The 21,910-nt window shown below is 44.2% G+C and overlaps 1 protein-coding gene across 1 annotated transcript in view; it reads right to left on the bottom strand.

The window, feature by feature from the left end:
* LOC146817631 (uncharacterized) overlaps positions 1-21,910 on the bottom strand; it is a 289,744-nt gene that overhangs the window by 59,991 nt on the left and 207,843 nt on the right. The window contains exons 9-10 of the mRNA XM_085609647.1: positions 7,261-7,363; positions 2,771-2,896 (exon numbers count right to left, since the gene is read on the bottom strand). Of these exons, the coding sequence (XP_085465773.1) occupies positions 2,771-2,896; positions 7,261-7,363 (229 nt within the window). The remainder of the gene's footprint in view (positions 1-2,770; positions 2,897-7,260; positions 7,364-21,910) is intronic.

Below are 21,910 nucleotides of genomic sequence, written 5' to 3'. Positions count from 1 at the left end.
AGTGGGAACACCCACGTTTTGCCCATGGCATTTGTTAGACCTGGCTTTTCCAGCAGGTTTATCTCCAGATTTTTTGCTTTTTTGCCTCCTGTTTCAGACCCTGTTTTTGTTGGTTTTATGACTCTGGGCACTTTACCACTGCTGATAGGTGCTAAAGTGCATATTCTCTCATTGTAAGTTGTAATTATGGATTGGTGATTCCATGATTGGCATATTTGATTTACCAGTAAGTCCCTAGTACAGTGCACTGTGTGTGCCCAGGGCCTGTATATCAAATGCTGCTAGTGAGCCTGCAGCACTGATTGTGCCACCCACATGAGCAGCCTGTAAATGAAACTCAGATCTGCCACTGCAGGGTCTGCGTGCAGTTTGGTACTGCCACATCGACCTGTCAAGTGCACCCACTTGCCAGGCCCTAACCTTCCCCTTTCTTACCTGTGAGTCAACCCTAAGGTAGGCCCAATGTACCCCAGTGGGCAGGGTGCAGTGTATGTGAAAGGTAGGACATTCCCTGATGTGTGTGACATGTCCTGATAGTGAAATACTGCCAATTTTGTTTTTCACTATTGAAAGGCTATCTGTCCCATAGGATTGAATGGGAGTTCATTTATACATCTTATAAATATAACTTCCCATTGAGACAAGATAGGAAAGTAAAGTTTAGTACGCATGAACTCAGAATATAAAGATGCATCTTTTAGTGAGGATGATTTTTACATTCTGTGTTGGAAAATACCACTTTTATAAAGTAGGTGTTTTCTTGCCTAGCCATCCTGTGCACCTTTGCTGGTTTGTGTATTGACTGTCTGGCTTTGGAGTGACAGGGGCTGAGGGTGTGCATTATGTTCAGACAGACACTTAGGGGATGAGGTGTGTCCTGCCTTTCCAGGATGAGTCAGGGTTGGGCAAGATAGAACTGGGCTGCATTTAGAGTAGGGGGAGGAGATTTCCTTGCACCTGAATAGGCCTGGTCTGCCTTACACAATGCTGTCTCCACCTCCTGTTGGAAAGCTGCACCAGAGAGGACAGAACTGATTTTGGCTGGACAAAGAGCTTCTCTGCCACCAGAGAACAAAGGAATTTGTGCTATAAAAAGAGGGGCCAGACCCCAAACTTTAAGGTCAATTCTGGGAATCAAAAGGAACCTTTGCCAAGTACTGCCCCTTTCCTGTTTGCTGTCTGGGGTTGGCCTGCAGTGCCTGTTTCTGCCAAGGAAAGGACAAGGACTTTGCTGTGTGCTGTGTCCCCTGCTTGGGGAAGATCTCCAAGGGCTTTAAATAGAGCTTGCCTCCTGTTCTGAAGTCTCAGGGACACACAGACTTCACCACCACCTCCCCTGAACTTCCTTGCTGGGAGTTCTGACCTGCTAATAGGTGCCTGCCTGCTGCTGTTTTGGGACCTCTGGAGGCTGTTTGCTGCTGGGTACTGGAAAAGTCACGCGACTTCGAGAAGCGCAATGCACCATACCTGTTTCTGATGCATTGCCGAAGAAACGGACTAAGCGCCTTCCTGCGGCTTGAGAAATCACCACATGCCGCATCGAGTGCACCGATCTTCGAAGGCAGAGATCCCTGCACAGATTCAAATGCAGGCCCTGCTGTGCGGCCGCAAGAACCAACGCATCGTGAACCAGCGGGTGAAAAACAAATGCAAGCTCCGTTGCCGCATCGAGAAACAACACACCAGGGCCGCCGTAAGAAACCAACGCATCACCTCCCTGCACAGTAAGAAACCGACAAATCACCTCCCCTCCAGTAAGGAACCAACACATCACCTCCTCTACGTGGCAGTAAGGACCAGACGCATCACCTTCCCTGTGGCTGTTCTTGTTTTAGATTTCGAGGCATCCAAGGTACTTTGTGCGAAAAGTGTTCAATCTGCAATTTGCTTTGAACAGAACTGTTTCTACCTTTTGAAAGTCATAGTTTGATTCCTGTGTTGTGGATTTTGGTCTTGTTTGATTTAGTTAAAGATTACTAATTTTTCTAAACTGGTGTGGTGCCCATTTTTAATGTTTTCACTGTATTACTGTATGTGTTCACAAATGCTTTACACACTGCCTCTGAGATAAGCCTGTCTGCTCATGCCAAGCTACCAATAGGGTGAGCAGGGGTTATTTTGGAAGTGTATCCCCCTTACCCTCACTAGGAAGAAGGGTCCCTACTTGGACAAAGGTGCAAACCCTTGCCAACTAGAGAACTCCATTTCTAACAGCATTCCTCTTTGCCTCAGAGTAACGCATGGCAGTGATTTGCGCTGCCTTGCATTACTTTAGATTTATTAGGCATTGCTTGATAAATGTCATGTAGATTTCGTGTCACCCTTTCGTCCTCTAGCGTGGTGCAACAATGATGCAAAACCTTGATAAGTATGTCCCTTAGTTTATGTAAATGCTGTTTCTTAATCTATGATGAAACTCAGATGACACTGCTGGCGGCCCAAGCAGGACCATTTTGTAAGAGGAAGGGCTACATTAATTTAGCAGTTTCAGCCTTTTATAATTTTTGGGGTCTTGATCAATTACAGAGAATGGGACAGTTTACAACAAAACCCAAATTTCAAGCAGATCTAATGTAGAGCTTAAGAAATGTATTTGAATTCCGTGGTTCTGGATTAGGATCCTGGCACAGAAGCTCTGTGGTGAAAATCACCATCTTCAATATCCTTTATAATAGATTCTATTGTATGATATTGAGAAACAAGGATAGGCTGAAACCAAAACCATTATGTCAAACTGTGAAATATATTATTGCTTTTTTTCTAGTCTCACCATTGCTGGACCATGCACCTTTGTAACATATTCTTCTTTCAAGGTTTCAGCCTCCATTGTGTTGCTGCCAATCCGTATTGCATAACTTCCCAGGTATTCCACCTGTGCTGAAATCATTTCTATAACCTACTCAAAATAACAAACATATTAGGAAGTTACATCTAAAAGAAGAAAATTATTTTTTAATATATAATTTAAATAATTGTGCTAATTTTTAATTATTATAAGTTGTATTTTGTTTACACAAGTAATCGATAAAAATGTACAATACAAATATAATAAAATTAAAATACTAAAACATAGCCATCATGGCTTAGAACACATTAGCAGATTCACGAAAAAAAAATTGCATATGAAAATAAAGTGAAGGATTTTCTAGTTAACACAGTTAAGGGCTGCATGCAATTCTGGACTAGGGCGGCATAAATGATAAAAATTGCAAGGCAGCGTAGGGGGGCTTCCAAGAGTTTGTATTCTAATGGGGCCTCGTCTGCAAACTGCTCTAGATGTCTATTGTGGCTGTGAAGAGCATGACTAATTTGCAGGTAAAGGAATCTCCTGGTATATGCTAGCTCATATTGTGCTTGGACTCTCTTGAATGACAACATACCTGTTCCATCCCATATGTCCCCAACTTTGGGGAGTCCAATTAAATCCCGCTGTCGGAAGCCCTACAGCCATTTCAGACCCACCAGTGCGTCTGAGTCGCATAGTGGGTTTCTTAGGGTAATTTTTCCCTCCCATACCATCTCTTTGTTTACCTTTTTCCATGTCTGTAGAGTGCCCTCAGATAGCCCCTTTGGGATAGAGCTCTACTATCTGCCATTAAGGCTGGATCTCACTGCTTCTCAAATGCCCAGTCATTAATTACCTACAGCCAAGTAGTATAATTTAAGATTGGGCAGAGCAATGCCCCCCTCATATGACTTTCTCATGAGGGTGTCCAGTGCTATCCTGGCAGTGCCCCCGTCTCATAACAGTGTCCTAGTGGCTGTTTGCATTGCCTGGAAAAATTCCTCTGGGATTTTGTATGATGTATTTTTTATACGTAGAGGAATTTTGGTAAGAAAATCATTTTATAGAGTTCTGCCCTACCCATCAAGGAGATCTGCAGCTTCCTCCATCTGCTCACACCCGCCTTATAATGGCCAAGCACATTTTCTAGGTTCTGAGCATAAAAGTCTTTAGAACCCTTTTTGATAAATTGCCTAAGTATTGAAAGCTAGAGATTGACCATTGAAGGGGGCAGTCCGAGTTCTCTGATGTGCGCCAGCCCATACATGAGCATGCCACCGACTTACGCCAGTTTATGTTGATCCCATAGTATCTCATAAAAATATTAAGGATTTTCAGCACCAGGGGGATGGACTGCAGTGGATCTGCCAAATACAATAACAGATCATCAGTATAGAAGGAAATCACATCCTCCTAATTGAGGTCCCAGTGCAAGCTCCATAGCAGGGCATCCCTTCTAACATATTCCACTAGGGGCTCGATTGCCAATGCAAACAGTAACGGAAATAGCGGGCATCGCTACCTGGTTCTCCTTCCCAGTTGGAACTCCCGTGATAATGTCTCATTAATGTGCACCTTAGCCAGAGGTGCAGTGTAAAGCAGTCTGACCCAGGCCATAAACACCGAACCAAAACTAATTTTCCTTAACAGCCATCAGGTATGGCCATTCGAGTGAATTGAATGCCTTTTCAGCGTCCAGTGATTAAATCACCACTGGTTTTTTAAAAACACTTGTTCGTTCGAATAACCATACAGACATCTAAGGTTATGTCTTGTGGCATAAACCCAGACTGCTCCCTAGCAATCAACCTGTCGATCATCTCACAGAGGCAGGTAGCTAGCACTTTTGCCAGTATTTTAGCCTCTATATTTAATAGGGAGATGGCCATATAGAAGGCACAATCATCCGGCCTCTTCCCCCTCCTTTTGGATTTAGGCAATTTAGGCAAATTTTCCGCTCTGACCCAGCGGTGTCCGCCTGTTAGAGCGGGCCCGCTGTTCCTTAAGGGGTCAGCCTTCTGGTTGTTAGTCCGCGTTGCCACTGCCTATAAATCATCACGCTGGAGCGACCGCGCAGCGTGCGAACGCTTGAGACATGGTATCTCCTGCTGGCGTATGCTGCTGCAATCGCGTACTTTAGCACTATATGTAAATTAATTTTAAAACTCAAATAGTCTCTGTTTTTAACTGTTGCCCACACTTCATGTATGCTGTTTCTGTGCTGCGGCAGATGAAAGATCTTCTGCCGTTCAGAAAGAAAATAAAAACTTGGCTCTATCCCAGAGTATAATGCCATTTCTGCCCTTTCCAACAGGCTCTTTTCCGTCTCTCAGCGCCAGGATACCCGGCGGGTTGCCGTGCGCTCTACAAATATTAATTACATTACATTACATGTGGGCCACTTGGATGTCTTTCGGGAAACTCCCAACGTCCAACGTGTTGTGATATGTACGAAGTAGTAGATTACCCTGTTGTCTCCCCAGGCAACTGAAAAATTCTGCCGGGAAGCCATTGGGGCCCATAGTTTCCCTCCCCTTAAGTTGACGCATGGCCTCCGCAGTCTCTGTCACCTCCAGATCCTGCTCTAAGGGTCCTTATCCTCTGGTGCCATTGCGGGGGTAGGGATACTGCCAAAGAAGCTCTCTTGTTCATCATTCATGTATTGATGCCTGGGGGAGTGCCTCCAGATATTCTCTGAACCAATCTGCTATTTCTAGGGCTGTGTCAATGTTCTGCACAGTTGTCATGGTCACCTCCTGCATCCATCTCAATTTTCCTCATGGTTTGTAAACAAAGAAAGGAGCTTCCCAGTCTCATTATCAACCTTGTATATTCTATACTACGTGACCCTGAGATTGTTTTCACATCTCATCTTCCTCCATCTGTCTGTTTTCCTTTGACAGTAGCGCAAGACGATGTGCCAGTGCAGGTGTCGGATTGTCCTTGTAATAAATGTTGCTCCATGTCCTCCAGCAATTTTGTTGCCCATTTTTGCTTCCTGGATATTCTAGAAATCAAATAACTCCATATTACTCTTTTGTATGCCTCCCACACTGTTGCCTCAGACCCCACTGAGTCCCAATTATCAGTGAAGCAATTCTCGGTAGTTGTCGCAAGACCTTTCCTTATGTCTCAGTCCTTGACACACCAAGGATCCAGGTGCTTCTTGTACATAGCGAAATCTGAACAGGTACATATGTGGAGAGGCAGTTTGTTCCAGTAGAATAGGGCCTAGTAGGAGAAGGATCTGCCACTGTATCTGGAGGTGCGAATGGGTGACATTTTAAGAAGGGCTTTTGTTTGTGGACCCGAGCAGTCTGGTGGGCTGGTAGTGATGATAGATGAGAAGGGCCTTGTTTAGTGCCTTATGGGTCAGCTGGCTTAGCTTAAAGTTTATTTGTTTCCTGATGGGGAGCCTGTGCAAGGTCTTTAGAACAGGGGCGGCTGAGGAGTGGGAGGGCAAGTTACAAATTAGCAGAGCGGCTGTATTCAGCACGACTAGCAGTTTGGATGGCAAGGAGTTATTTGCTGCCACTAACAATACATTCCGATAGCCCAGGGAACTGGTGTTTAGTGCATGGACTAAGGTCTTTCTAGAGTTGGATGGAACCCACGGTAAGACTTGCCGTAAGTGCTGCATTGTGGCAAAGCAGGTGCTACAGTTGGTATTAACCTGGCAGCTCATAGATATAGTTTGGTTAATCTTACCACCAAGATTTTTCAGCACCAGTTTAGGAGAGGTGGTAAGGCCAAATTCTGTAGGCCACTAGTCGGCCAACCAGAGCTCCTGTGTTTTACTTAATAGTATTAGCTCGGTTTTCTTGCCATTTAGTTGGAGACAGTTGTTGGTGATCCAGTCAGCAATTTCCCTCTTGCAGCTTACAAACCTAGATCCAACATTTTCTGGATCTGACCCAAAAGAGATGAGTTATTGTCAGCATAAGATACAACCTCAAATCTACGTGACCTCACTATATGTGTTAGAGGCGCTCCATAGATGTTAAAGAGTGTTGGGATCAGACAGGAACCCCTGAGGTACTATCATTGCCACATTAGTTGGAGTAGATCTGTTTCCACTAACAGTACTATCTACACGATAAAATAGAATGGGGTAAATTCATGTGTGTTTAAGGGGCTAGCCAGCAAACGATGTCACAGAACACCTCCAAACCCCAACTGACATCATCAAGCAAAGACACATTCTAGAATGCTAACTGGTGGTGATTGTTAGACATACAGGACTAGGTAATGAGAACTGACTTTTTTCCCCTACACTAAATGTTAGTTTTACCCGTAGCACATAGGAAATGAGAGACTTGGTTAATAGTTAAGGAGTAGAGCTCGTGAATAAATGGTCATTTGACTTAGAAACACATCATATTAAAGGCAAAACTTATACTTTGAATATCACATAGAAGCAGGGTGTCTTAATTGTTAAAATAGTGTCGCTAGAACATAATTTATGCTATTTGTACCTGCTGGGCCTCCCGTTTGCACTCCATGTTCTCCACTGAAACCTGTGCTTTGGAAAGAGCCTGTTGCCGCAGTAACTCCAATTTATCGACCGTAGTTTTTATTCTAAACAAAGAAACACATCACACAAAAATCTCATGTGTTATATATATTTGTATTCACTTTTGAACATTTCAGTAGCATATTCTTTTCAAGTCTCAGTACAAATGATACATTGTAATTAGAATAGTTTAATTGAATATTGGTCCAGCATCATGTAAGGAGAACTATGGGAGTACCAGAAGTGACGTCACATCTTTAAAACTATTTCCCCCTTAGTGAGATCACGTCAACGAGAACATGTAATGTTTGACCCGGATGACATCACAGGATGTGGTATCACAAAAAGTTTGACCTTATGGCATCACAGAGATGCCAAGTTAACATGGTCATGTAATCTCACCTGAGCAGAGAAAAGGCTGTTATGGTGGTATGATCATATGCCAAGGATATTCCAGTCATATGCCAGTGAGAGAAGCCATTACATGACAGTAAGCTGCCATCACATACTAGGTGCACTACCATTATATGTCATTGAGTGCTGCCAGCAAGCACCAAGAGCAGAGACCTCCTATTTCCGGCCCGGAGGCGGAGCTTCCGGCCCGGAGGTGGGGATTCCGGCCAGTGGCGGAGATTTAGCCATGGCCAAAATCTCCACCTCTGGGCCGGAAGCCCCGCCTCCGGGCCAGAAGCTCCGCCTCCGGGCCGGAATTTCCAGCCCGAGTGCGGACGTAAAGTTAGTAGTCGTAAATCCATTCTGTGAATACCAAAAGTAGTAAGTGCATTCTGTGAATACCAAAATGGTAGTAAGTTTAGGATTTTGTCTTAAGTTAGTTCTGTGAATCTGGCCCGGAATTCTTCCATTATGGTGACCTAAGCAACCTTTTTTTTAATTTTTTTTTTTTAATATTTTTTTATTTGCATTTATACATGTGTTCAAAATGAAAATGAAATCAATACCATCAGAAAAGCACAATAGACAGGCTGTCCCTTTAGCGTATCACGCACATTTTGAAAATAACAATACACGCCTTTCCTGCAAAACATTTTATATGCGCAGACTCACTACTGACTACTGCAATACGTAATTCCCAGTAGATATCAGCTTTTTTATAATAATCAAATTATATGATGGCTCAATTCCTGTGTGGGGGTTAGATGAGCATCCATTATGTCAAACGGTTCTTCCCTACTGGTTGCCCATAGATATGTCCTTGTTATCTACAGTACATTCTTCTGCAATTAATAACCAAATCATATGAACACAACACAGTGTACAAGTTCCGTAGAGAAATACGAATAAGCAAACCTATAACAACTTCTAAACCCAAACCACCAGAGGGTCGCTCACTCAAGCTTGTGACTGTAGTTTAAAACGTCCAATTAAAAGTCTGCAAGAGGGGGGTAGGAGAGGAAACAGAAGAAAGAAGGAACGAAAGCGACACAGGGTCTTAATACCTAACGGAGTATCTGCAGCTATCCCTCAGAGTTGGCAGAAGAGGGGGTCTGAGTTTGCTCCGATGAGTGTCTCTGTTCCCACAGTCTCACCTTGTCTGCCCAGGGTTCTGCCAGCGGTTTATGCCGCTTCGTGACCCTATCCTCTCGTATCAGGGCTTGTTACTCCGCTCTGACCCAGCAGGTAACGTCTTCCTCCCAGGTCCTTACTAGTGGGGCACGCTGTGATTTCCACCCAGGAGCTATCCGTCTCCTAGCCAGGATGAGAGCCAGATCTATAAACCTGTACCCCAATTTTTGCGGCTTAGGTCTTGGCAATAATCCCAGTAGACAAACCTCTGGGGAGCACGCCAAGGATCTAGAGAAGACCCTGTTAAGCGCATCTACACAGTAGACCAGTAACCTACCAGCTGCCCACAGGACCAGAGCATATGATCAAAATCTGTGTCCAATTTAGAGCATCTGGCGCAGGCCTGATCCTCCCTGCAATATACCACGTTTAACCTATGTGGAGTAAGATATGTTCTATGTACAATATTAAATTGTATTAATTTAAAAGCAGCATTTCGGGATACCTTTTATGGACCACCCAAGATCCTTTCCCACTCCTCAGTCAATTATCTATTCAACGCGGCTTCCCATCTTTCCAACAAGCCAGGGAGGGAAGGAGGTGTTAGATCCCTTATTGCCAAGTACAACCATTTCATTAAGTGTCCCGCGGAGCCCAGCGTCAGCAGCGCCTGTAAAGCAGGATGAGGGCCAGGTTCATTCTCTGCTACACCCCAAAGCACTGTCATTGCCCCCGAATTTTGTGGTAGTTTAAAAACTGTCCTGGCGGGAGTTCATGGTACTCTAAAAACTCGGTCAATGGCAACAGTTCACCCTCCCTGTAACAGTCTCCAACTGTCTGTATACCCACCTCCTCCCATCCCGCCAGTTGCCTGCCAGTAAGGGGTGTACCTCTTCCTGCCTGAGGGACACCTGTGATTGGTATGCTGGGTGCATAGAGCAACGTTTCATTAGAACGCGCTGCACATCTTTCCCAACAGGCCACCGCCACGGAAAGCAAGGCCCCCACAGTAGTGAGTTTCTGGCGCCGGTTAAGCAATCTAGGGATCAGTAACATGCGTAGAGCCTCTGGGGAAAGCGATGCCATAGAGAGGTCTCTCCCATCCAACCATCTAGCAACCCACTGGAGCTGGGCCGCCAGATAGTAACCCTCGAAATCCGGGGCCCCCAGCCCCCTGTTTGCCAACGGGAGCCGCATGGTCTGCAGCGACACCCTATTCCTGCCACCATCCCACACCAAATCTCGCAATATCCCATCAAGAGTTTTGAACCATTGATTGGGCACCACAACAGGCAGGTTAACAAAATAATACAAAAGACGCGGCAGCATGACCATTTTGGACAGCGCTATCCAATTATATGATGGCTCAATTCCTGTGGGGGGGCAGATGAGCATCCATTATGTCAAAAGGTTCTTCCCTACTGGTTGCCCATAGATATGTCCTTGTTATCTACAGTACATTCTTCTGCAATTAATAACCAAATCATATGAACACAACACAGTGTACAAGTTCCATAGAGAAATACGAATAAGCAAACCTATAACAACTTCTAAACCCAAACCACCAGAGGGTCGCTCACCCAAGCTTGTGACTGTAGTTTAAAACGTCCAATTAAAAGTCTGCAAGAGGGGAGTAAGAGAGGAAACAGAAGAAAGAAGGAACGAAAGCGACACAGGGTCTTAATACCTAACGGAGTATCTGCAGCTATCCCTCAGAGTTGGCAGAAGAGGGGGTCTGAGTTTGCTCCGGTGAGTGTCTCTGTTCCCACAGTCTCACCTTGTCTGCCCAGGGTTCTGCCAGCGGTTTACGCCGCTTCGTGACCCTATCCTCTCGTATCAGGGCTTGTTACTCCGCTCTTACCCAGCAGGTAACGTCTTCCTCCCAGGTCCTTACTAGTGGGGCACGCTGTGATTTCCACCCAGGAGCTATCCGTCTCCTAGCCAGGATGAGAGCCAGCTCTATAAACCTGTGCCCCAATTTTTGCGGCTTAGGTCTCGGCAATAATCCCAGTAGTCAAACCTCTGGGGAGCACGCCAAGGATCTAGAGAAGACCCTGTTAAGCGTAGCTACACAGTAGACCAGTAACCTACCAGCTGCCCACAGGACCAGAGCATATGATCAAAATCTGTGTCCAATTTAGAGCATCTGGCGCAGGCCTGATCCTCCCTGCAATATACCACGTTTAACCTATGTGGAGTAAGATATGTTCTATGTACAATATTAAATTGTATTAATTTAAAAGCAGCATTTCGGGATACCTTTTATGGACCACCCAAGATACTTTCCCACTCCTTCTCAGTCAATTATCTATTCAACGCGGCTTCCCATCTTTCCAACAAGCCAGGGAGGGAAGGAGGTGTTAGATCCCTTATTGCCAAGTACAACCATTTCATTAAGTGTCCCGCGGAGCCCAGCGTCAGCAGCGCCTGTAAAGCAGGATGAGGGCCAGGTTCATTCTCTGCTACACCCCAAAGCACTGTCATTGCCCCCGAATTTTGTGGTAGTTTAAAAACTGTCCTGGCGGGAGTTCATGGTACTCTAAAAACTTGGTCAATGGCAACAGTTCACCCTCCCTGTAACAGTCTCCAACTGTCTGTATACCCACCTCCTCCCACCCAGCCAGTTGCCTGCCAGTAAGGGGTGGACCTCTTCCTGCCTGAGGGACACCTGTGATTGGTATGCTGGGTGCATAGAGCAACGTTTCCTTAGAACGCGCTGCACATCTTTCCCAACAGGCTACCGCCACGGAAAGCAAGGCCCCCACAGTAGTGAGTTTCTGGCGCCGGTTAAGCAATCTAGGGATCAGTAACATGCGTAGAGCCTCTGGGGAAAGCGATGCCATAGAGAGGTCTCTCCCATCCAACCATCTAGCAACCCACTGGAGCTGGGCCGCCAGATAGAAACCCTCGAAATCCGGGGCCCCCAGCCCCCTGTTTGCCAACGGGAGCCGCATGGTCTGCAGCGACACCCTATTCCTGCCACCATCCCACACCAAATCTCACAATATCCCATCAAGAGTTTTGAACCATTGATTGGGCACCACAACAGGCAGGTTAACAAAATAATACAAAAGACGTGGCAGCATGACCATTTTGGACAGCGCTATCCTGGCCATGACCGGGAGTTTGAGCGTCCGCCAGAAGGCCACGTTCATCCGAAGGGATCTCAGGCCCCCCCCCAGATTGCCTTCAAAAAGATCAGTCTGAGAATGATACATCCGTATCCCCAGGTATCTAAAGGAGACAGGCGTCCATTCCAGGCCAGATGGGAAATCCTGTGGCCGCGGAAGCGCGGGTCGTAGTGGGAACACAGAAGTCTTCTGCCTGTTCACGCGCAGACCCGATTGTTCTGCAAAGTTGTCAAGTATGCGCATCACAGTATGTATCCCATTGAGGCCATTCCGCAGATATATCAACACTTCATCAGCGTAAAGCGATATTATGTGTTCGACCCCATCAAGAGGGATCCCCAGCCCATGCCCTTCTTGTCGAAATCATGCCGCTAGTGGTTCCATCGCTAGTGCGAAAATCAGGGGTGACAGAGGACACCCCTGTCGAGTGCCTCTATGGATGGAATACGGGGTCGATGTTACGTGGCCTGTACGCACCCGGGCCATAGGCTCCGCATATAAGAGGCGAATCCACTTCCCCCACCCCTCCCCCAGCTGCATCTTACATATCACTGCTAGTAGAAAATCCCAGCGCAACTAATCGAACGCTTTTTCTAAATCTATCGCTACCACTACAGCATCAGGGAAATTCCCTATATCGGGGTGGAACATGACGTGATAGAGCCGCCGAAGAGTGCCTGACGTGGACCGTGCGGTGATCAAACCGTTCTGGTCTTCATGAACCAGACGCCTCATGTGGGGCAAAAGTCTCGTCGCCAGCGCCTTACTCAGGATCTTAAAATCCATGTTCAACATGGATAACGGTCGAAACTCAGTCAAATGAGCATGTATGTTTTTGGTCTTTGGCATCAGGATTACCAATGCCTCTCTAAGAGTAGGTGGTAGTCGCTGCTCCTGAAATACAACGGCATACACCTGTTCTAACTTTGGGGCGAGAATATCCATGAAAGTAGCGTAAAACTCGGCCGGGAGGCCATCAGGTCCCGGTGTTTTCCCTCTAGCCATATCTCTGATTGCCGCTCTAATTTCTCCCGCTTTAACTGGGAGCGCCAACGCGTCTCCATACTTGCGCTCTAAACTTGTCAGCTCCAAGCCCTCAAGATAAAGAAGTAAGTTCTCTTCCAGAGTCACCCCCGGCAACCCATACAGCATCTCATAATATGTTTGAAACGCAGTGTTGATAGCCTTGGGGGAGGAAAGGATCTGGTCTTGACCGACTGTTACACTAGGAATAGGCATACCTCTGCCTTCTGGCGTAATCAGCCAGGCCAGCAATCGCCCAGCCTTACCACCCTCCATATGTTGACGTGATCGATAGGTTTTGAAGTCAAATGCCCGCAGTCTGTCCCATGTAGTGGTGACCTAAGCAACCATAATACCTTCAATATGTTGTTCATGACCTCATACATAAAGCAAACACAAGGAGATGATGGACGGAACGCTAAAACTTTTCAGACACTCACCCCCAGTCACAAATCTGGGTTGAATCCATCATCATTCTTTAGCTCACTTCACCACCCCAGTTCAGACCCAGCCAAATGCAAATCATTCTTGACCCTGTGCCTCATGGGAACAGTCCAGACCGAACTTCCAAGCCAGGGCTTTAAGGACCGGAAATAAGCATCTTGGGACCGGTTTTGCTGTAACACCCCTCATCAGCCAGGCTAGCTTGAATCCAGTGGCAAAGTGAGCAAGGGGCCCACGTCTGGGCATAACCTGCCAACTTAGGGCAAACAAAGCAAACATAAGGAGATGATGGACAGAGTGTTGAAAGTTTTTAGATACTCACCTCCAATCACAGTTCAGGGTTGAATTCATCATCGTTCTTTAGCTCACTTCGCCACCCCAGTTCGGACCCAGCCATATGCAAATCAGTCTTGACCCTGTGCCCCATGGGAACAGTCCAGACGAACGGCCAAGTCATACACAAAGTCACAGCAGGTATCACAAAATACACCATTGATGACTTCAGCAAAGTCATCCAGTTTGACATCACCATTGATATTACCAATGATGATATTACTAAAGTTGCTCAAGGGTAAGCTTCCAAGTTTGAACTTGATGAACCTTTAGCCTTATACAAATGGGTGTGGGTGCAGGAACTGGTGTTTGGCCAAGCCCTGCACTGAATGGGAAGTGTCAGGATAGCAAGACTGTCCTTCAGACATTAATGTCCATAAGCAATACGCAGAGGGTATTTTAGTGCAATGCATACAGTGAATATAGCTTTTTTAGGTTTTGGACTATAGTTATACCTTCCCTTTACCTGAAGTATTGTTAGGGGCATTTATTTGGTTTGGTTATGATATGAACTCCCTGGCCCAGCTGTCCGGAGTGTGTACTGAGAGCACGACAGACGCTGCATCCAGTATTCCTGCCCTCAAAAACCACTGCACAGGCACTTGATGCATTGACTTGGCCATTTGCTGTGTCCAGTCCCTATACTCCCAGTACATTGTGTGCACCTTTCAATGATACAAATATCTTAAAACCATACTACTATTTTTCATCACCCGAGTGACTTTGCCCTCTTTCTTTCGACCCAATTTCCAAATTTAAATGGAAGAACGGAAGTTGTGTGTAATAGATGTCTGTCAAATGTTGTGCAGATTTTTGTAACCACATCATGAAACTTAGCAGTCTAGAATTGTCAGACCATTGGTCTAACCAACCGAACAGTAACTCCATATTGTGTATATATCACTGAAAAATATATCTAAAAAGCAAGTCACAATCCTGCCTCAAACTGGTCAATCCACTAAAATTCACCAGTTATGATTAACAATCACACCTTAACTTGTACCATCAGCCATGTTCAAAACACCAATTTCACAGCAGTACAGAAACAAACAAAAGAGTGATGAAGCTATGGGGGGTGGTGCGAGTTATGGTGTGGGTTGTGTGCGTTGCTAACCTTAACTGTTTTATTTCAGTGGTTTGACGAGTTTGAGCCAGAACAATAGCTCACTTTTTAACTGTGTTTATTTAATGACTTACTTAATTTTCAACACCTGCTGTGCACGGTCTTTGGCTGTGTGCAGTGGGGTTTAGGCACCCAACAAGCCTTTGGAGGCCAACAGAGTGCTTGGCATGGCTTTTGACCATGTCCACCTGGAGTTGGGAGCAATGCCTGTCCTAAAACTTCAAATATATATCCCAAAAAGAAAAACAAACATTGGAAAAGATTGCTTCTGACCCCAAGCTCACACTCGCGCTTGACTAGCATGATTATTTTTACGCACTGAAGATGTTTGGATTGAAGCATGCCGCGGAACCTTTTCACGTATGGTTATCTCAATTCGTTCAGCAGTGTTCATCTATACTTTACTTGTCTTGGGAGTGAGAATTGATTCCCTCACAGAAGCAGTATATTATTTATTTACACACAGCATCACCTGATCATTTTGCATTTTACCCCATATTGGACTGTGAATTTCGCACCTCACTAACCGCATGTAGTGGCACAACTCTTAATAAATTTTTAAACTAAGCATGGCATTTTTGCCATTTATAGTACTGAGCTCGAGTTTTCTCTTTCTCTTAGACAAAAAGCCCCTGATGAAAGGCAGCAGCCCGAAATGCATTGGGTATCAGAGCATATGTGAAGCTTGAACATATGTAAAAATAGCATTGTCATAAATAATCAATGAACGAAATACATAAAGAATAATATTAGAATTCAATAAGGAAATTTGCAAAACATTTCAAGAAAAACGGAATAATTGATTTTACTGCGACGATTGAGTGCAAGTTGGAGACGCCCCACAAGCCTTGAGGACTGCGCTTTTAGTATTGATTTCCATCCTCAGACTCAGGAGGACCAACCAATTTGCACCACCTATCTTTATAGATTGGTTTACCACTTACCACAAAAAAGCAGTGCACCTATTCATCCATCCACAAATATTTATCACTGAGCAAATAGAAGCCGCACCCACCACATCATGTCTTATGAAGAAATTGCTAATCTTACAGAGTATAGAGTGGAAACGTTTGGTTTTACGAGTGACGAAACTCAACAAATATATTCTTTGATCGAGGAAACAGAGAGTGTCAGGACTAGTACTGGATCCATACAATCAAACATCAAACAATTACTTTCCATTTCTAAAAAAGCTATCAATCAACACCTTCATGCAAGTACTTTAATCAAGTATCACAAAGTACAGCGAATCCCGAGAGGACTAAGAATTGCCCTAAAATCAAGTGGCAGGCAATCTTAAATAAATGTTCCTTAGACTTAATATTATTAATTATAGAAGAATTATCTAAACTTTTGGAGGATCTCAACAAAGAACACATAAACCACATAAAACAGAAGCTTACAGATAAAATGTCCAAAGAAAATTGGGAAGAAACTTTGAATGATATCAACAAACAATTAGATGCATACACAAAAGAAATCAACAAAAGGAAGATTCGAAAATTTAAAAGAGACACAATCGATTACAAACTGGGAGAAGTTTATAACTGGGCGGACATTTACGCTCAAAGAAGAAAACAAAGAACCAACATAGGACGAGTTTCTGACACCGACGCTTTATCTAATGACAACCCACAACAAAGAGGTCAGCAGCTCACAGGACAAGGCATTCATAGAGTAGAGAAAGAAGATCCATCCACATCAGGAAACACCAACCATGGCAGGCCTTTTTTAGAGAAAGGCGAAAAGCAACAAGAAGAAGCAGGAGGAGGAGAAAAAAACAACAACTAGTAGCGAAAGGCACGAGAAGTCAGAGACTTTAGTTATAAATATTTCTAAACACCAATTGACCAATTGACCAATTTTGGAATCAAAACTCTGCAGAAAGGAACATCCTATGTACCTACATATCATTCCAATGCTTTGGAATCAGAAATAAGCCTATACAAATGTATGCGTACGCTAAGATTGAGACATTTTTTCACTAATGTGGTAGAAGAACGAGAATGAGTACAACCGAACACTCTATTGGGACTACGGAACAAGAGTACATTCACCGCTCCAATCAGTCGCAAGGTCTTGGAAGCTTTCGAGACAGTGGTACGACAAGATTTCCAGACTATTTTTAAAGGAACCAAACCTAAATCTTCAAATATAACCCAAATAGAAAAACAAACATTGGAAAAGATTGCTTCTGACCCCAAGCTCACACTCGCGCTTGACTAGCATGATTATTTTTACGCACAGAAGACGTTTGGATTTTAGCATGTCACGGTACCTTTTCACGTATGGTTATCTCGATTCGTTCAGCAGTCTTCTTTTATACTTTACTTGTCTTGGGAGTGAGAATTGATTCCCTCACAGAAGCAGTATATTATTTATTTACACACAGCATCCCCCGACCATTTCCCATTTTACCCCACATTGGACCGTGAGTTTCGCACCTCACTAACAGCATGTAGTGGCACAACTCTTTACATATTGTTACAATAAGCATGGCATTTTTGCCATTTATAGTACTCAACTGGAGTTTTCTCATTCTCTTAGACAAAAATTCCCTGACGAAGGGCAGCAGCCTGAAATGCATTGGGCATCAGAGCATTTGTAAAGCTTGAACATATGTAAAAATAGCATGGTCATGAATAATCAATGAACGAAATTCGTTAAGAATATTATGAGAATTCAATAAAGAAATTTGCAAAACATTTCAAGAATAATTGAATAATTGATTTTACTGCCACGATTGAGTGCAAGTTGGAGACACCCCTCAAGCCTTGAGGACTGCGCTTTTAGTATTGATTTCCCTCCTTACACTCAGGAGGACCAACCAATTTGCACCACCTACCTTTAGAGATTGATTTACCACTTACCACAAAAAAGGAGGGCGCCTATTCATCCATCCACCAATATTTATCACTGAGCAAATAGAAGCCGCACCCACAACAACATGTCTTATGAAGAAATCGCTAATCTTACGGAGTATAGAGCGGAAACGTTTGGTTTTACGAGTGACGAAACGCTACAAATATATTCTTTAATCGAGGAAACAGAGTGTCAGCACTAGTACTGGATCCATACAATCAAACATCAAACAATTACATTACATTTCTAAAAAAGCTATAAATCAACACCTTCATGCAAGTACTTTAATCAAGTGTCACAAAGTACAGCGGATCCCGAGAGGACTAAGAATTGTCCTAAAATCGACGCTATGCAAGAACAACACCAGATTCACAGAGAAGTGGCAGGCAATCTTAAATAAATGTTCCTTAGACCTAATATTATTAATTATAGAAGAATTATCTAAACTTTTGGAGGATCTCAACAAAGAAGTCAACCAGTTAAAACAGGAGCTCACAGATAAAATGTCCAAAGAAAATTGGGAAGTCGTTGAAATGACTTGCGATGTAATAGTTAGCGTTGTAACACCCGAGTCATTGGAACAACCGCGTTGTAAAGGCATGCAATGTAACGCATGCGAAGTAAAAGTATATATTTATAACCCATACCCTGACCATAGGATCCTGGTAGAGAAGTCTCACCCACCCACAGAATTTTGCTCCAAAGCCCAGCCTGGCCAACGTAGTGAGTAGGTAAATCAATCAATCATCACTCAGAATAGGTAAGGATATTTAATACTGTCAAATGTCAGTTTGGCATCCAGACCCATCAACAGCACCTGATCTGCACCTGGCAGGCCAGTCATGTGAAGCACACCGTAGAATCTCCTCAAATTAAGGGAAGTATTCCAGTGGGACATAAAGTCAAAGGTAGTAATGACTTTACTTAAGTGCATCGCCAGGGTCTTAACCAACTCCTTGGCCTCCACAAATAGTAAGGACATAGGCTTGTAGGAGCAGCAGTTGGTCGGGGTTTCCATTTTTGTGTATAACCACAATCGTGGCCATGCGTTGGTCATCTGATAGTTGACAATGGGTCAGCTTTGTCTGAAACTTAGCAAGAATAGGCTTAGCTACTTCATCCACCAGCCCCTTAAACAATTCAATGGGCATGCTATTAAGCCCAACAGCCTTTCCGGACTGTAGGCACCGAATGGCGGTTAGCAAAAAACACACAAAAAAACAGAGGGGTGAGAGGTTAAAGGACCCTCTTCGACCTCCCGCTCAGTACTTAAATCACAAAAAGAAGAGGGATAATAGTGATATTGCGTGACGGTGGGTGAGTGAAGTGAGAAAAGCACCAAACTTGTAAAACTGCCCTCACACACAGCAAGCTGTGTCATGCTTCATCATAGGGCTGCTAACACACCCCCACGCCTATTCAATGCTGGAGGTGGAGCAATAGGGAGGGGAAGACAATACAACATACAGTGCCAGATCACAGCTGAGAAATTGTGCAGAAAAAGTGATATAAAACTGGTCTCAGGGTATCCTTCTTACAATTTTAATATTAGGTACCCTGAACAGATTTAAAATGAAAATGAAAAAATGTGGATGCTAGGTTGGGGAGCTTATAATGAGACTCCAACCCCTCCACTCTGCATAAGTGTTGACATGTTTCAAACGGCAAATACCAATACCCCGGCTTTCCTCAGGACTCTCACCACTGTGAACTCTGGGTGCTGGGAAAAAGGGGATGTCACCTTTCGCAGAGCCCCTCACATTTGGAGAGGAACCTATAAAGTGATTAAAAACATAAAACACATGGAGTGTTATGTGCAGTGCCCTTCATACCATATATTATAAACACACTTGTGGTGCTTCAACTCCACTCACTCATATCCCATATTAAAAATATATATGTAGATATATACATATGTGTGGGCATTCCTCATCCCCCAAGTTCGGGGTAGGGGTAGTTTTTCTCTCAATTTTTATCTTGCCCAAATAGTGTTTTATGACACAAATATAATCACTCAGTAACAAAATTATTATTGTGCACACTCTCAATTATCTGTTACTGAGTTACATCAACATGCACTCAAGCATCACAGAAACCCGGAGACAACACATTCAACCTGCGCCAGTTTAGTCAAGAAACTTACCGAGTTTATTTAATTTTTAAACCTGAACTGGCGGGGGAGTGAGAACAGCTCCCTATTAGCACTCTCTGTTGGAGAAATAATAATAATAAGTTAGTAAAGGCCCTATGTGCGTGAGGTATTCGGAGACCTCCATTGTGACTGTAAAGAGAAAGGACAAAGCTCCAAATTAACCGTTTATGTGCCATTTCAAAAACGTCTTGCTGAAATGGCCCTAACTGAGCTTATCTCCAATATTGACTCCCTCTATCACCAAAGGACCCGGTGTTAAGATGGGTCCAATGCAGAAGTCCGCATTGCCAACACGAGAGAAATTACCATTGGTTGATTTCTCTCTTCCTGTACCTGATAAAGCCTACACGTGTACCGTGCATTGTTTCTTGTAAACCTCCATGAGGTCCCATACTGTTATAACAAACACTGTGTAATAACCATTATCAAAATTACTTCCCCCGCTGGATAAACCGCTATGGCTACAGCCTAAACCACCCGTATTTACGGCCCCCATTGTCTTTCTTACTGCTTGCGAGGTAAGCTGGTGCCCAACGTAATCCGTCTATCCCTTTGCACCGCCTAGGACACTCAATTGAGGCGGCCAAACACCGCCTCTCGTGACGTACTGTGCCCCGTGATCGGCTTCTCCAACGTGCCCCAGTAATCCTACAACACTAGTGCGCTCAATCAAATGTTATGGGCAGTTATTCATGGGCCCTTCCCTCCTTCATGATGCGGTTATAATTCTCACAATGCCGGGACCAGTTCCCCGCTTCGCAGTAGCGAGCACGTCCAGGCAGCACACTCCATGGCAAAATGAGTGAGTAACAGACTAGATCGATATAAGTCCTCATATGCCACTAAGGTCATACTGTTCCCAAAACGAAAGGGGAGGAAGATAAATCAAGAAGGGGGCCAACCTAATAGTGAGGGAGGCTTGTATAATGGAGAAATATTGTCATTATCAATTAGATGTTAAGTATTGATTTCACAAATTCCCATTCCTAATAAAAATTAGGAAATGTGCTAATTTAAACGATTAAAATGTTACTACTCTGGAACTCCACAGTTAATACTCATTTCCACTTGGGTATTGCTACAGGAAGTCACCCCTTAGCATACAGTCATTTCATATGCCAGATAATGTTCAAGGGTTATTGAGACTAATCCAGGGGATATCGTCATTCAGTCCCCTGGAAAAGCTCTGTACCCTATAAATCCATTTCTGTTCTCTTATAAATAGGGCTCTTTCTGGATTACCCCTACTCATGTTGATATTTGGTTTTTCAATCACTGTCCAGAAGAAATCCTCGGCCGAGTAATTCTTCTCCTTGAAATGGTTCGTCAATCTACTCACACTCCATTGACATCTAAACGTGGATCTGTGCTCTATGATTCTCGTTTTTACTCGTCTAGTGGTCATGCCCAGGTACACTAGATCACAGGGGTATTTCAGCATATAAATGACAAAGGAAGAGTTACAATTAGTTAGTCTCATTTGCTCCCACGGGTAGATCAGCCCAACATCTATCGTCTTTGTGTTAGCTGTCAGATGGCACACGTCACACATCCCACTTCTTGTGTGATCAGATACCGGGGGGAGGAACCCCATCAGATTTTTCCCCCTAAGCCCACTTGTCTCTTGCTGTTATTTCTCGGTCTCGTATGCACCAGGCTATCTTTAATATTCTGGCTCTTCTTAAATGAGAAAAGGGGTTTCTCCAAAGACAGTCCATTGGAATTTAAGATCCTCCAATTGCGTAAGATGATCTTTTGAATACTGCTCGAGGCTGTGTTGAATGTTGTAACACAGACTGTTCTCTCTGAAGATGGTTTTTCGTTTTACTCGAGGAGTGCATCTCAGTGGCAATTAATTGCTCTTTTCTTTGCCCTTTTTACAATTCGTGGGGGATAATGTCTTTGTAAGAGTTTCTTTTCCAAGGACTCTGCTTCAGCCCGATAATCAGTTAGACTGGATCAATTGCGCCGGAGGCGCAAAAATTGTCCCACAATTGCCAATTCGTCCTCCATCAGGTGT

This window comes from Triturus cristatus, chromosome 6, assembly GCF_964204655.1.
Source record: "Triturus cristatus chromosome 6, aTriCri1.1, whole genome shotgun sequence".
Taxonomy (NCBI): Eukaryota; Metazoa; Chordata; class Amphibia; order Caudata; family Salamandridae; genus Triturus; species Triturus cristatus.
Note: the sequence above shows the minus strand (reverse complement) of the source record. Positions and strands in the feature narration are given on the sequence as shown.